The sequence below is a fragment of the Choristoneura fumiferana genome, chromosome 23, assembly GCF_025370935.1.
Source record: "Choristoneura fumiferana chromosome 23, NRCan_CFum_1, whole genome shotgun sequence".
Lineage (NCBI taxonomy): Eukaryota > Metazoa > Arthropoda > Insecta > Lepidoptera > Tortricidae > Choristoneura > Choristoneura fumiferana.
Window position 1 is genome coordinate 6,010,191 of NC_133494.1, and position 15,554 is coordinate 6,025,744.

Sequence of the window (15,554 nt, forward strand, 5' to 3'; positions counted from 1 at the left end):
AATAACATTCTTTCAATAACGCTTTTTGCTAGCTATTTTCTTTAAACACATTTCTTTATTTATGTCGAGTAAAGGAAATTGAAAGATTTTAGATTGTTGTAATACATACCTACAAAATATATTTTTTGTATGAATCGAGTAGGTATATATATTTGTTCAATTGCCTTGGTTTTGTGATATTATTGGAGCGAATAAAAATCAGTTACATAATGCATATTCAATATTGCATTTTGTGTACTCGTATTTAGGTTCAACTTCGTTCCGGGTTTCTAGAGCCGATTATTAATATCTAAATGCTAGAAACATGAACGAACGTGAAAATATGGAGGATTTAATAACCCTTTTCACGGACGTTTTATTAATTGTAAGTACTCAGAAAATGTTTGATGTATTGCATAAAGATAATCCCTACGACGTGATATAAGGGTATTAGGGTAAATGGAAATTAATAGTTTTATCACAAAGGTTTTGTAATCTAGCGAAGAGATTGTAACGGTTTCAAACGCATTATAATTGGTTACTTTGAGTTTTCTTTTATTTTTTATTTCAACTCCAAATTTGGTAATTTTACGATCATTCCGTAAAGCCATATCGAAAAAACAAACTGAGACATGGATGCACAGAAAAAGCAGGAAAAGAGACCAGCGCTGGGAATCGAAACCAGGTCCTCAGCATTCCGTGCTAGCTGCAAGCCATACCCCTACACCACCACTGGACCAGTCCAGTCCAGTCCATACCATCTCAGTTTGTATTTTCGATATGGTTTCAAACGCGGCAAAGTGTAATAAATTATACTTTGTACTATCTACAAAGACGTGATTGCGTGGGTGTACTAAAATGTATAAATGGTTCACATTTAACCGAATAGGTAGTTATGGGATATTATTAGAAGTCAGTGGGACTGTGCTCGAAGAACTGACGGGGGTCGACTTAGCGATCCAGAACAATGCAAGCCATAATTTAATGTTTGTCATAATGATCATTTGCCATATTAACTCTTCTCTAAAGCCATAAAATTTTCGTCATTTTGGAATGGCCATCCTGTAGAACTTCATATTCGGTTACGTTTATTTTATAACAGTCAGGAATTATGTAAAGTTTTCAAGACTGAAATGACGATGTTGATGATCTTCATTAGTATCACGAAATTAAGCAACTTGCCTGTTGACCGTTGGGGCCGAAAAATTCTCGGATGAAGACCGCGGATCAGCAAGCGCAGCGTAGGACGTCCACCATCGAGATGGACAGATGACCTGGTTAAAGCGGCGTGATCACGGTGGATTCAAGCCGCTTCCAACCGAAGCAACTGGAGGTCTATGGGAGAGGCCTATGTCCAACAGTGGCCGTCCTATGACTGATAATTATGATGATGATGATGACAAAATTAAAGCAACAATTTACATGACATCCGCATTCGTATTATTACAATTAATTCCACTTGATTTGGTAGGTTATAAAGTCACTGAGCATTCAGAACGAATGCATAATGAATGGGGACTGCTTAATCTATTGGAAGACTTTACGAATAATGTTTGAAACTTTATTTTGTGTGTCTGTTGTGGTAAATGCATGATGATGTTTGTACCTGTTTATTTTTAGTTTTTTTTTGTCAATTCGTTGTCACCCTTTAATGAGATAAGAATAAATCAATCCATATTAATATGGTTGTTAGGCCGATTTTTTAAATTTCTATGGTATAGTAGAAACTTCCACAATACAGATGAATCTGCAAGCACTTTTTTTTATACAGGAAGACTAAACATAAAGAAACACATTCCTACGTAGTAAATATTTCAAATAAAGTTAAAAAAACCGGCCAAGAGCGTGTCGGACATGCCCAAAATAGGGTTCCGTAGATATTACGAAAAAATTAAGTAATATTTTTCTAAGGATTTCGTAATCTTCCAAGTTTAGGTATATTTTATACCTTAGGCTGCTTTTTACTCTTAAACTACTAATAATTCTCAAGCAAACTTAACCGTTATAATTTTCCTTGTAAGTTTGATATACTTACTACCAGCCTGATTTTTTTCAAATTTTTCCACCCACCGGTTGAGATTTTAGAGGGGGGGACGCTCGATTTTAATGAAAATTTGCACTTTAAAGTTGAATATTTCGCAAACAAATAACTGAATCGAAAAATTGTCTTAGCAATCCCTATTGGTTTTAAAATACCTATCCAACGATACCCCCCACTATAGGGTTGGATGAGAAAAAAAATCACCCCCACTGTACGTCTATGGGAGGTAGTCTAAAAAAAAATGTTTTTTATTTTTTAATTGTACCATTTTGTCGCCATAGTTTACATATATATCCGTGCAAAATTACAGCTTCCTAGCATTGACAGTCCCTGAGCAAAGCCGCGGACGGACAGACAGACAGACAGCCAGACAGACAGACATGGCGAAACTCTAAGGGTTCGGTTTTGCCATTTCGGCTCTGGATCCCTAAAAATGAAATTACGCAAATCGCTACCTACCCTTACTAATATCCTTTTCATCACACTTGCTCCTCAATGATGTTATTCCATGCCTGTATACTAAAGGAAAATGGCCTCAATTGTTCCCGCGGGAACTATTGATTTATGTATAGTTTTTCTCCCCAAGGGAGTTATAACTTTAGTTTTTAAAAGTTAGCAGGTACGTCATTTCGGACTAAAGAGGTCTCAAGTCAGCCAACTTTTTATTTACATCTTTAAAACTTAGCTATAACCCAATTTTACCCCATCAATAATCAACACGCTTCATGAAACTTCCTTATTTTATATTTTAAATTGATATAATTTTTTGCAATAATTTTAGTAAATATTTTTTTAGCACGTTGGAACAATCTGGCCGTAAGACCATTTGAATTATAAACTAAACACAGTTCTTAGCATTATCTATGGTAGACGACTCGAAAAAAGTGACAATCAGGAGGGCTACTACGAAATTCGAAAATCGAAGTTCATATCGTTTTCCTGACGCTAATATTATTTAATACGAGAGTGTGAGGGACGGTGCGACACGAACTTCGATTTTCGAATTTTGTAGTTTAGCCCCTATCGGGGAGCCATTATTTTATTCAGTGGTTTTAGCGTACTTCTTTTGCCGAGCTGTAAAGTTTTTAGACACAAAATAATTTCATTTTTTGCATTTTTTTCCTCACAATGGGATGAAAATCATTGTGTGTATCACGGGCACTAATTTTTTTTTTTGTTATTGTTATGATCTGCAATCAGTGCAAACACTTTTAGCAGATTTGGTGCATGCTTCTCACATTCAGAGTGTGTCCCCCATAATTAACACTAATAGGTACTAATATATTACCTACTAGCTTCCCCGCGGCTTCGCCCCTGTTCCAGTTTTTCTTTTTCGGGGATTCATTTTTGTTTATTAGGGTTCCGTATTCAACTAGGAACCCTTATAGTTTCGCCATGTCCTGTTCCGTCTGTCTGTCTGTCTGTCCGTCCGCGGCTAAGCTCAGAGACCGTTAGCACTAGAAAGCTGTAATTTGGCATGAATATACATATCAGTCACGCCAAAACAGTAGTGAAATAAAAAACAATAAAAATTTTTTTTAGGGTATCTCCCATAGACATAAATTGGGGGTTTATTTATTTATTTGACTAACGCTATAGTGTGAGATATCGTTGGATAGGTCTACCATTGGGGAGTTGCTAAGACGATTTTTCTATTCAGTGGTCTATTTGCGAAATATTCAACTTTAAACTACAAATACAAATATTCATTAAAATCGACCATCCCCCCCCCCCCCTCTAAAATCTAAACTGGTAGGTGGACAAAATTTTCAAAATTCAGAATGGTACTAAATATATCAAATTCACAAGGAAAATAATAGCGGCTAATATTGCTTGAATTATTAGTAGTTTAAGAGTAACATACCGAAACTTGGAAGATTCCGTACATCACGTGAACAATACGTAATAAAAATAAATACTTACGTAATCCTTAGAAAAATATTACCTGATTTTTTCGTAATGGCTACGGAACCCCATCTTGGGCTTGTTCGACACGCTCTTGGCCGGTTTTATTTATTTATAGATAGATAGAACAGGTACATATTATTTGTGAAAGTAGCTCGCTGTCTGTCTGCTACTTCTTCACGCTTAAACCGCGTAAGAGATTCAGATGAAATTAAGTATGGAGATATTCTACCGGATGGCTAAGTGGTTAGAGAACCTGACTACGAAGCTTGAGGTCCTGGGTTCGAATCCCGGCCGGGACAGATATTTGTGTGAATATCACGAATGTTTGTTCTCGGGTCTTGGATGTTTAATATGTATATAAGTATGTATTTATCTATATAAGTATGTTTATCCGTTGCCTAGTATCCATAGTACAAGCTTTGCTTAGTTTGGGACTAGGTCAATTGGTGTCAAGTGTCCCATGATATTTATTTATTTTATTTTATTTATTCTGAGACCCCGGGAAGGAAATAATTCTGGTAAGTTGCAAAGTTCCCGCGGGATAGCGATACTTAAACGATTTCTTTACAGATAGAGTCACGAGCAAAAGCTATTCTACGATATAGGGTTTTCTTTGGTATTATTATAATTGTACCTATTTTAAAATAATACTTTCTAAAAGGGACCGCAAACGGACCATTATATCCATTACTTTTTCTTTTGAGAGAACATCTTTAAGAGGTCAGTCATCCAATATTCATATTTTACCTGTTAGGCAAACTTTTCTTATTTGATATACCGAAAGTCATTTGGAGAGTCAAATAGCACGTAAGTAATTGAAATATCACTGCCTATCTATCCTCCCCAAAAGAGATCTTATACTTGAAATGACATTAGGCAACTCTGGTACTTATCGAAAATTCTTTTGTTAGTAAGATTACCAATTTTGTTTTTCTCAGTAATTTTTTCTAGTATTTTCTTCCTTTTTAAGCGTCTTTTAGCTACCGGAATATTACTGGTTTACCGTATTTATCTAGGTATATAAGTATGTTTATCCGTTGCCTACTGCTGTCTCGGCGCCCAATATCATTTCTTCGCTTTCGGCGTCGAGACTCTAGGTCCTTGGGGTAAGGGTGCGCTGGAGCTACACAGGGAGCTCAGCAATAGTTAAGGGAGGCAACAGGCAACCCTCGCGCCGGCAGCTTTCTCGCGCAAAGAATCTCAATCGCAGTTCAACGCGGGAATGCTGCCTGCGTGATGGGCACCATGCCAAGAGGCCCACCTCTCTTTTTAGGGTTCCGGAGCCAAAATGGCAAAAACGGAACCCTTATAGTTTCGCCATATCTGTCTGTCTGTCTCTCCGTCCGTCCGCGGCTTTGCTCAGGGACTATCAATGCTAGAAAGCTGTAATTTTGCACGGATATATATGTAAACTATGCCGACAAAATGGTATAATAAAAAAATTTTTTAGGGTATCTCCCATAGACGTAAAGTGGGGGTGATTTTTTTTCTCATCTAACCCTATAGTGGGTATCGTTGGATTGGTCTTTTAAAACCATTAGTGGTTTGCTGAGACGAATTTTTGATTCAGTGATTTTTTCGTAATGGCTACGGAACCCTATTTTGGGCGTGTCCGACACGCTCTTGGCCGGTTTTTTAATTAAAGTTTTAGTTTTAGTTATTTTAATTTAATAGTAGTTGTAGTCCTATGGATATTTTGTATTTTCTGAATATTTTCCTAATAAAGCTTTGCTTAGTTTGGGACTAGGTCAATTGGTGTCAAGTGTCCCATGATATTTATTTATTTATTTATAAATGCGCTTCAAGCTAGATGAAGGCTTTGAAGGGATCTTGTTGATTAAAAATTCAAACATATTTGTCATTATTAGTTAACTAATATCTTGATCTAAGCGCCTGCCGGTTATGAGCGAAACCACATACAGCGAAATAAAATTTTAACAAAGAAACCGGCCAAGTGCTTATCAGTCTCGCACACCGAGGGTTTTGTTTTTTATTCGACTGGATGGCAAACAAGCAAGTGGTCTCCTGATGGTAAGAGAACACCACCGCCCATAAACATCTGCAACAAATCTGTACAAATTTTTAGAAATTCTTCCAGATCGTAGTCGCTATACTCGAAAACTTTTCTGCCCCAATGGTTGTCTGTTCATAAAGCGATGTAGCCCGCCCTTTGCCACTTTAACTTGCATTTTCTTCGAGCTATGTAGATGGCTTAAGCTGTTCGGCGATTTCCGTATTCCGGATTTTATCTCGAAATGAAACTCCGAGTAAAGTTCTTTCCTTCACTCGCTGCGTGACTCTGACTCTCCAACAGGTCAACTGTGTTACGTTATGAGAATATCAGATTTTGTCTTCTCGTGTGTGCTTGAGCGAAAATACCTACTATGTATTAACCAACAAAAACTAAGAAGCGAAACGATCAACATACGCTGTTTTCAATTTCTTCTTTCTGAACGAGACGAAGTCACGGAGAAAAAACGTTAGCATTTCTAAAAGTAATAAGTACAGTTACGTTCTATCAAAACATCTTATATAAAGTTTACCTAATTAACTGATTTTTATTAGATGGTTTCGTCGAAAAACTGGACTTTGCTTTTACTTTTCTTTTGTTTGCTGACTTCAATTAAAATCAATTTAGAAATAATATTATAGAATCATACAATTTCGAGTTTGTTAGAACAACTAGAAGATAAAAAATGACTGTCAAAATAAAAAAAATACATGATTCAATTACAAATAAAATATCACAATAAAATCAATCAAAAATTGCGAAATATGCATATGAATAAGAATTTCTGGTTAGAAAACAAATAATTTATTGTTTTTTCAAATCTGAAATCTTTGATATACCTACAAGGCGGGCCCTGTAACAGGAGCAAAAATTAAACCACAGCTTCCACTCTTCATCTTGAGCTAATTTAGTTCTACAACTTTTGAAAATAATTTGTATTGTGATTTTTATTATAGTTTAAGGTTTAATTGGACAAGCAATGTATTGCGAAATCCGGCATTTTGTTACGAGACAGGCGATGTCATTTAGGCTATTGGATGCCGTACATTGAAAATACCATTTAATTTGTTTAGAATAATTAATAAGTAATGAAATGATGAAATAACTTAATTTCTGAAAGTTGCAGTACTGAAGTAGTTCCATTTGAGTAGCAGAACCTGTGTTTTAATTTTTTGGTCCTGTTACAGGGCCCACCCGGTACAGGCACTTGTTGTCCAGATTAGCTGACTTTTGTATTTTTATACCTGTTTAATTTCAATTAACCGCGCCTTGCTTTTATTAGTGTGATATGTTTTTTTTTTTGATAAATAAGTTACCTGAATATAGTGAACACTGAGCTTTAACTGTAGTCCGCGACTGAAATTTTCGTCGATAAAAATATAATGTATATTATATGTAAAAATAACGTATGCCCAACGAATGATAATGAGAAGAGATGTAAGTATGTTGGAGAAAGATCAAAATTCGTTCTGTCATTTTTACGTCAAAGAGTAATAAACACGTATTTATAATATTATGAATATATAGTAGGCTAGGTCTATTGAAATCACTAGGTAGTAAAAATATTGTCAACTCAACTTGAGAGTTTTAGTTTTTGTTGCACGATCACTTGACGACTGGAAAGGCAGTTGTAACCCTTGCCAGCGCCGTGCTCGGTTCAAGTTTAGTTTGAAATTTTTTTTAGGCTCTGAACGTTAATTGGAAATAAGTTTAAGGACTTAAGCCTTGGTATCTAGTGATTTGACCTAAGGCCTTTTAAGGCTTTTTTATTTGATGACCGGATGGCCAAGTGGCAAGAGATTCTGACTACGAAGCTTGAGGTCCTGGGTTCGATTCCCGGCCGGAGCAGATATTTGTATGAATAATATGAATGTTTGTTCTCGGGTCTTGGATGTTTAATATGTATTTAAGTATGTATTTATCTACATATAAGTATGTTTATCCGTTGCCATAGTACAAGCTTTGCTTAGTCTGGGACTAGGTCAATTAGTGTCAAGTGTCCCATGATATTTATTTATTTTAAGCCTCTTCTTAAGAGGCCATAGGTCAAACCCTCTGGCCGTAGGTTCAAACCTAGGCTCACACCTCTGAGTTTCTCGGGATTTGTGTGCGAAATGACATTTGAAGCGTACCGTGAGCTAAAGCTCAGCGGTAAACTGTGAAGGAAATTATCATGAATAAAATCACACTGCGTGAAGTTTCAAATCCGCATTAAATCTGCGTGGGAACTAACTGCCAAGCCCTTCCATTTGAGAAGAGGCCCGTGCCAAGCAGTGGGACGTATATAGACCGAGATAAAGTCTGTGTAAGTTATAAAATGGTTCAGCGTATTTTATTATATTACTATATATATATATATATATATATATATATATTATATATATATATATATATATATATATATATATATAGTTTTCCTTGAAAGTTTGATATACTTACTACGTCCTGATTTTTTTTTAATTTTGCACCCACCGGTTTAGACGCTCGATTTTAATGAAAATTTGTACTTTAAAGTTGAATATTTCGCAAACAAATCACTGCATTGAAAAACCGTCATAACAAACCCCTAATGGGTTTAAAAGACCTATCCAACGATACCCCACACTATGGGGTTGGATGAGAAAAAAAAACACCCCCACTTTACGTCTATGGGAGGTACCCTAAAAATGTTTTTTTTTTATTGTACCATTTTGTCGGCATAGTTTTCATATTATTTATATCCGTGCAAAATTACAGCTTTCTAGCATTGATAGTCCCTGAGCAAAGCCGCGGACGGACAGACTGGCAGACAGAAAGACATGGCGAAACTATAAGGGTTCCGTTTTTGCCATTTTGGCTCCGGAACCCTAAAAACGCCGTCATTTCATCACTCCTCCAGCCGGTCCAACGCCAATGGCGTGCGTGGCAGTCAGTTATATCCTAATGAACATGGGTGACGTTTGCATATATTTTTATACACTATTACTTTATTATATTAAAATTATTTTTTACTTTATTATATTAAAAAAAACTCATTTATTCAAGTAACATAAAAAACAAAATATAAAAATACTCCTTAGAAACTACAGTATACAATAAACAAAATAAAATTAACCTATAATATAAACTACAAACTAAGACCTAAACTACAACCTAAAAACCACCATTCCGCGTCGTACCCGGCTCAAAGGTGCCCATAATGCCAGCCGCATTTCCCCGCTGTATGGCCAGCGCCACCTGCTGAACCAGGTACGACCCGGAGCGGGGGTCGCAACCCCTGTCCCGCTTATTATATTTATACTTTAATCTCAAAATACAAACTAAAAAACAGGAACGACAGATATTTTCCCCGGGCCCGCGTGGAAATTACATTCCCAGCCACGTCCAAGCCCTCTTATTCTGAGAATAAGAATGTACCTTACAGTGGGACGTTTGCAGCTCTATTATCTAAAATAAATATCAAATTTTTATGTCCGTAATAAAAATCTTAAAAAGTAACACGGTTATTTAAAATATTTCAAGATTGAGCACTCAGGTACTAAGTATTTAAAATATCATGAGCCACGAATTTTAGGCGTGATTTTAGCAAACTGCTCTGCATTCCAGATTAAGAAGAAAATAACAATCGGAGATCTTGCACTATGCTTCAATTTTAATGCCTACATGTGTATTTAATGATAATACACGAGGGCAACTTGAGGACGTCGAAAATCATGAACCTGAAACGTGAGGAATTGCTTCCCATTATCACTTTCTTGCGTACAATGACAAATGCCTGCTATGATCCATTTTTACACATGTGAAGCGTCAAAGATGATACACGAGTCGTTTGATACGAGAATGTTTTTACAAACGTCTGGGTATCATATAAAATACAGTAACTTGACTTCTAGTAATGAATGTTTGCGCCTGGATGATGAAACATTACTTTTCTTTAGGAGACAGTCAGTAAACGGATACAGATATGGTTCTGAAATCTTTTGACTTGCTTACGTAAAGTTTTTGTTTGTATCAACAAATCTTTTCTATCTTTAGTGTTCTTGGTTCTTTTTAGGCTCTGTGTTTGTATCTATAAACTGACTGGCATTATTTTAGGCTTTACGTATTTGGAATTATGTCAAAGTATTATTTTTAACGGTCGGTCGGTGAGTGTTCGTAAATACAATATACCCAAGCAACTATAGGTTACCTATGACACGACTTGGTAGCTTGTCACAAGTTTGGTCACAGAATATATAAATTTTGCACTGCTTCAGCTGTAATTCGAATTAACTGAATATTTTTTTTTATGATTTTATCCCCATGGCTTCGTCATTTTGGAATATTTTCAAAAACTGAATCAATAAAAAAAACATATACCTAATTTAATTATTTTTAATTATTATTATAATTATTTATAAGTCGTTATATGTTACGACATATTATTATAATAATAATAATAATATGTCGTAACGACAATCGATCATAAAATGTGACCAGTGACAATGGGACCACCTCAAAAGAGTACCCTTTCGAATAAAAAAATAATTTTGAAAATCGGTCCACAATTGACTGAGTAATCGGCGAACATACATAAAAAAATACAAACATTGGAACATAGAACCCTCCTCCTTTTTTAAAGTCGGTTAAAAACATCTGTAAAAGATGTAAATGTAAGTACGACTGATGCGTTCCCAAGCAGCCCGCATTTTGTGTCCCTAAGACTTGGAGGAATTTTTGGGAGGGAATGCGGACGTTGTGAGGTTATAGGAATTAGAGCAATATTATTTGGACTATTCGGTTTATTCCACTTGAAGTGCCAACCAAAAACCGCAGACGCACACCCACACCTACAGTACCTATCTTTATAATAGATTGTGGCGACTCCTACTGTACCTATACAAGTTACTTGCTACAACAATGATGATGGGTTATGGTCAGAAGACACAAAAAAAAAAGTTACAGATTTATCTGCCCGTTTGGTTACTCCTGGATTAGTTCTGAGAGTTAATGCGGCACGTATCCTGGGGTCGATGTCTGTGTGGCAGAAAACCTGGACGACGTTTTTAATGGTGCTGGTGGTAATAGATGTTTTTTTTGTAATTTGTGTGTTTTCGTACAGTGTGGAGGTGGAGAAACTGCATGAACACACATTTATACCATAAACGTTGCTATTATAAGGTCGCGGGTGAGCAAAGTAATTGTTTCTAGTAGTTAGTAGGTATTTTTATGTCCCATAGGCATACTTTGGATGGATGATAAAAAACTAAAACAGACAACATATTAACCATCTGTCATCTGTTACTTTACCGCTCTTGTGGCACAATGACATGATGGGAAGGAAAATAATTATATTAATAATAACAATTAAAGTTATCCTTAAACGATTCGCCTTTATACTTGATTCGTACCCGTGTAACGGTGTTGACTGATCAGTCGTTAAAATTGAATCCGATGTGACAAAAATAAATACATACCCAATATAAAAAATGGATAAAACAGTGTATTTTTTGTTTTTATTTGTTTTTTATTGTTGTGTGCACTTTTGTTATGGATCAGAAGCTGAAGGAAATTCAATAACGATAAATGGTGAGTTTCTTTATCGAAGTTATACAGGTGGCATTTAATTAGTACCTACCATATACATTTGTTTTATATCAATTATTTGAAGGTTTAGTGATCATTGCATGATCATTTGAAATTATAAAAGAACTTAAAAAAACGTTTTATTTTATTACAGATCTATTGGCGAAATCTTCGAAAAAATATGAAAATACAGTAACATTACGGTGTATGTGATTTACATATTTGGATCTGTATTGGTGCTTTTGATTTTGCTTGTCATATTTTTAATATTTGTCTTAGTGAAGCCAAAGTTTCTTGAAATATGCAAAAAAAATATAAATGTTTCTGAAAATACTGAAACAGAATCTGCTCAAAATTCGAGGCAAGATGCTTCTCAGAAATCATTGAAACGCCTTAACTTAAACAGAAGTCATAGTTTTGAATTTAATAATAAAAGCGGTCAATACCAAGTTTTAAAAGAAAATGACAGTACTAACACTTTGAAATCAACAAAAGGAGAATTTGGTTCTCTCCGTACTCCAACAAGAACTGACGCTTCAGGTAACATATCACCGAGGATTATTAAAGGTTTAACCAAGGATATGCCTATTATTTACCTGAACAAATGTCTCAAATTTGTAAAGAAGTATTAACAAGAACCAACAGAAACGACGACACTGCTGGCAGTCTACGGAATATAAATACTATAGGAAAGCAATCCATAATTGCAGAAGAAAATGAAAAGAAATACGCTTCTTCGCCGGTTTTAGACGTTTATGATGTGATTGATGACAACAAGAAAACATGTGATGTAAAAAGTTCAAAAAAAAAAGACTTTGATAATCAAATACAAATATGTAGCAATGATGTGCGTGATATGGTAAATAGTTTAATGGAAGAAAATTTTACCAACCAAACACAATTGCAGAGTAACAATATTTACGACATGCCGAATGAACTAGACATTCTTAGCGGAAAAGATCTCGGTAATCAAACACAAACACATAGCGATGATATGTATGATATGCCGAAACAGATTATTAATTCAAACAAAGAAGATTTTGACAATACGCAAACACTGAGTAATAATATCTATGATATGCCAAAGGATCTTGATAATGCGCAACTAAATTACGTTAAACCACACTTTCCACAAAAAACTCAAGATGAAATCAGTCAAATAAAAGAGTATTTTCAAAAGTCAGATTATGATTCTCCACTTGCAACGCACAATGAAAAAGAATGTTCGATCGATAAAATTGATTGCGCTTTAGATCTAAACGCTTATGACTTTCCAACGAATACCAAAATGGAAGCTAAAATGTATATAAATGCAAATTGTATTCATTAGGTTTATCATAATAATCAGCCGGAAGAGGTCCACTGCTGAACAAAGATCACCACAATGAACGACAACTCGTCACTTGCATCCACCGTTTTCCCGCAACTCTCAAGATGTCATCAGTCCACCTGGTGGGAGGTCTGCCAACACTTCATCGCGGACTTTTCTCCCCCCAACGGTTATCTGTTCTTCGAGCGATGTGGTCCGCCCATTGCCACTTCAACTTGCATATTTTTCCAGCTATGTCGGTGGCTTTAGTTCTTCGGTGAATTTCCGTCTTCCGGATTCTTTCGCGCAAAGAAACTTCAAGCATAGGTCTCTCCATAGCTCGTTATTCATAAGGTTCATTAGGTTAAATTGCTGCATAGAAATCTTCTCATCTGAATCTCTATTAAGTGATTGAAATGTGTTAAGTATGTACCTTAACCTACAAAATTAATTGTTTTCATTTAGAACTAGCCGTTAAACGCGACTCCGTCCGCGTTAATTCCGGTTTTCACTCTCCCGCGGAAACTATGCAATTTTCCGGGATAAAAACTATTCTATGTCCTTCCTCGAGAGTTCAACTATCTGTGTACCGAATTTCATCTAAATCGGTTCAGCGGTTTAAACGTGATGAAGTTACAAACAAATAAACAAGCAAACAAACAGAATTACAAACTTTCGCATTCATATTAGTTGGATAGAAGAAATAACGAAACATGATCTATACTTTACGCAAAAACGAAGGATTTTAAGTACAAAAATATCGTCATCACTTATTTTGTAAGTAAGTCTTCATAATTGAAGGATCAAAGAGCCACCAATATCTTCGGAACCATACCTTGGAGGGACCCTTTTATTAATAACATGTTTTAGTTTTGGTTTTTATTTTAAATATTTTTAGGTACTTTTTAAGCTTAGGATAGCAATTTATTCTGGTAACACTATTTGTAAATAAAAATAATCTTTGCATAGTAGAGTCGACATTATTCAGATAGAGACCCGGCTGTGTACCTTTACCCTGCGTGACTCTACGGCGGCCATTTCAGTTTTTTTAATGGCAGGATAAGGGGCAATCGCATTAAAGTTTTAAAGATAATCAACTCATATCGTTAAGACTAAATAGAGATTGTCACAGTACAGTTGTTTCCATATTTATCTTAGGCAACTTAACGACGACGTTAAATTTTGAATGGCACTATAAAATTAAATGTAACATGTAATAGGGCCTCGTAGCATAACACCAAACTTCTATAATCGCTTAATAAAAAATATTGAAGTTCTTATTATTTTCTTTGTTTTTTTTTAAATTCCCATGTATGTTTTAAGCGTGACAATTTGACGCAATACTTTGTTATTATTAAATGAATAATTAACAACCTTACGTATATCAGCAAAATAATTTATCCCTTTAGGTAAACAAGTACTAAGTTTATTAATCATGCTACATAAGGGAATGACGCATTTGGGTTTGTACGAGTAGGGGATATATCAATAGAACGCCAATGCCATTTGTTTGAAAGACATTTAGCCTGACAACTGTGGCCATTGTTGCAATCTGATTGGCCGGCCAAGGCAGGACTGTAGAGTCGGGAAATCAGATATCATGATCGATCGACTATTATGTCCATATACTATAAGTACGTGAATATATATATGCAGTGTGTGTTAATAGGTGAAATTCACTTTCACTTCTTCGGCCACTCTCATTCCTCTGCACTCGTCTAAAAGTGCACAGATCTGGTAAAAGGATGGTCTCATTCAAGTCTAATTATCGTATCACTATCCAGAAACTAAGCAGAACGGCAATAAGACAGGTACACAGATGAATGACATAGCCATATGAATGCGAAAGTTTGTAAGTCTGTTTGTTTGTTGGTTTGTTTGTTTGTTTGTTACTCCGTCACGTCAAAACTGCTGAACTGATTTAGATGAAATTCGGTATAGAGATAGTTAGAGTTACGGGACATAGGATAGTTTTTATCCCGAGAAATGGAATAGTACCCGCGGGATAGCGATAAACGAATTTTTCGCGGACGGAGTCGCGGGGTACAAGTACGATTACTTGGAGTTAACACTTGACAGATGGGCGTGCCTTCAGTCAATTTTCAACTTTGAGGTCATACAAATAAAATAGTTTTTACATAATCTGTAAACGTGGGTAGCGGTAAAATAAAAATGGCTTTATTTGTATGACGTCAAAGTTGAAAATTGACTGAAGGCACGCCCATCTGTCAAGTGCCAACTCGAATTAATCAAACTGTAACAGGCTAGTGAAAATATATACAAAAACGCCTTCACATCCCGTATAAAATACATGTAGACACAGAGGCTGTTTTACCCATGAATACACCATGAGTCACTTGAATATAAAATAATATTGAAATGTAAAATTACATAATAAAGTTTTTTACTGAGCGTCATCCCACTTATTCTTTTACGACATTATTCTATTGTATTTCCCTACTTCGATTATACGAGTGTTAATCGGTAATTTTAAGCAATCATTTAGTTATGATTAGAGGAACGAAAAACTATATTACTATTGCCCCTGACTGCTGGAGGTCTGAAATTTGAGCGACGCGTACTATGAACGAACGAACCCGAATCATGGATGGTGGTCGTGCCTGGGGGGCTGCTACTAGGGCTTGCATTCCGAGATTCCAGGATCTCGTAATTACGGAATCTCGGATGATTTTGAACGATCTTTCAATGCTTAAATATAATAATATAAATCGAAGTTTGTATCGTACAGTCCTCTCACTCTC

The 15,554-nt window shown here is 35.6% G+C and overlaps 2 protein-coding genes across 3 annotated transcripts in view; one reads left to right on the top strand and one right to left on the bottom strand.

The window, feature by feature from the left end:
• Positions 1–15,554, top strand: part of LOC141440893 (neuropeptide CCHamide-2 receptor-like) — a 109,115-nt gene that overhangs the window by 47,273 nt on the left and 46,288 nt on the right. The window lies entirely within an intron of this gene.
• Positions 14,455–15,554, bottom strand: part of LOC141441207 (uncharacterized) — a 3,919-nt gene continuing 2,819 nt past the window's right edge. Inside the window, exon 3 of the mRNA XM_074105881.1 lies at positions 14,455–14,526. Coding sequence (XP_073961982.1) covers positions 14,455–14,526 — 72 coding nt within the window. The remainder of the gene's footprint in view (positions 14,527–15,554) is intronic.